Source organism: Opisthorchis viverrini (genome assembly GCF_000715545.1).
Source record: "Opisthorchis viverrini unplaced genomic scaffold opera_v5_10794, whole genome shotgun sequence".
Classification (NCBI taxonomy): domain Eukaryota; kingdom Metazoa; phylum Platyhelminthes; class Trematoda; order Opisthorchiida; family Opisthorchiidae; genus Opisthorchis; species Opisthorchis viverrini.
In genome coordinates this window covers 1-502 of record NW_008765008.1, presented here as the reverse complement: position 1 = coordinate 502, position 502 = coordinate 1, and the positions used below count along the sequence as shown (strand labels likewise).

The window sequence follows — 502 nt, the reverse complement described above, 5'->3', positions numbered from 1 at the left end:
AACATTGAAATTAAGTGTTCACAAAAGCACTTTTAGTTAACTTTTCCGTTTTGCTCATTCACACTGTCCTGTATTTTTTCTTTCCAGATGACAATACATCGTACTTTCAGATCAGTCTTATTTCCGGGAAAGCTCTCACTGTGAACATCAGTGTGAACGCACATCTACTGCGGAAGCCAATGGAATCGCGAAGTCAACTTGCACTCAGCGTGAGCAGCAAACCCGATGATAATCAGGGTCTTATAACACTACAGGAAACTGTTGTTGGCACCGGTACCAGTTCCCCAGATCGATGGCTTCATGATCAAATTCCAACAAATTTCTACAAAGTCCAAAGCGGAATCTCGGCTCAACGAAATACGGACATGTTTTATGCCCAATTTCGAAAGGCGGGACAAAAAATTTGGGAGGAAACTCAGAGGGAATTTAGAAGGCCATGGATCATTTTGAGTAACTTACTGAACGGTATGTAAACCAAACCAACCCAGTCAGAACGTTTGAG

General features: G+C 42.0%; 1 protein-coding gene across 1 annotated transcript; it reads left to right on the top strand.

The window, feature by feature from the left end:
* Positions 1 to 179: 179 nt before the first annotated feature.
* Positions 180 to 465, top strand: T265_16280 (hypothetical protein; the record flags this gene model as incomplete). Its single annotated transcript, XM_009179866.1, has 1 exon — positions 180 to 465. A coding segment is annotated over one exon (285 nt), but the record flags the coding sequence as incomplete, so codon positions are not given.
* Between the last annotated feature and the right edge of the window lie 37 nt (positions 466 to 502).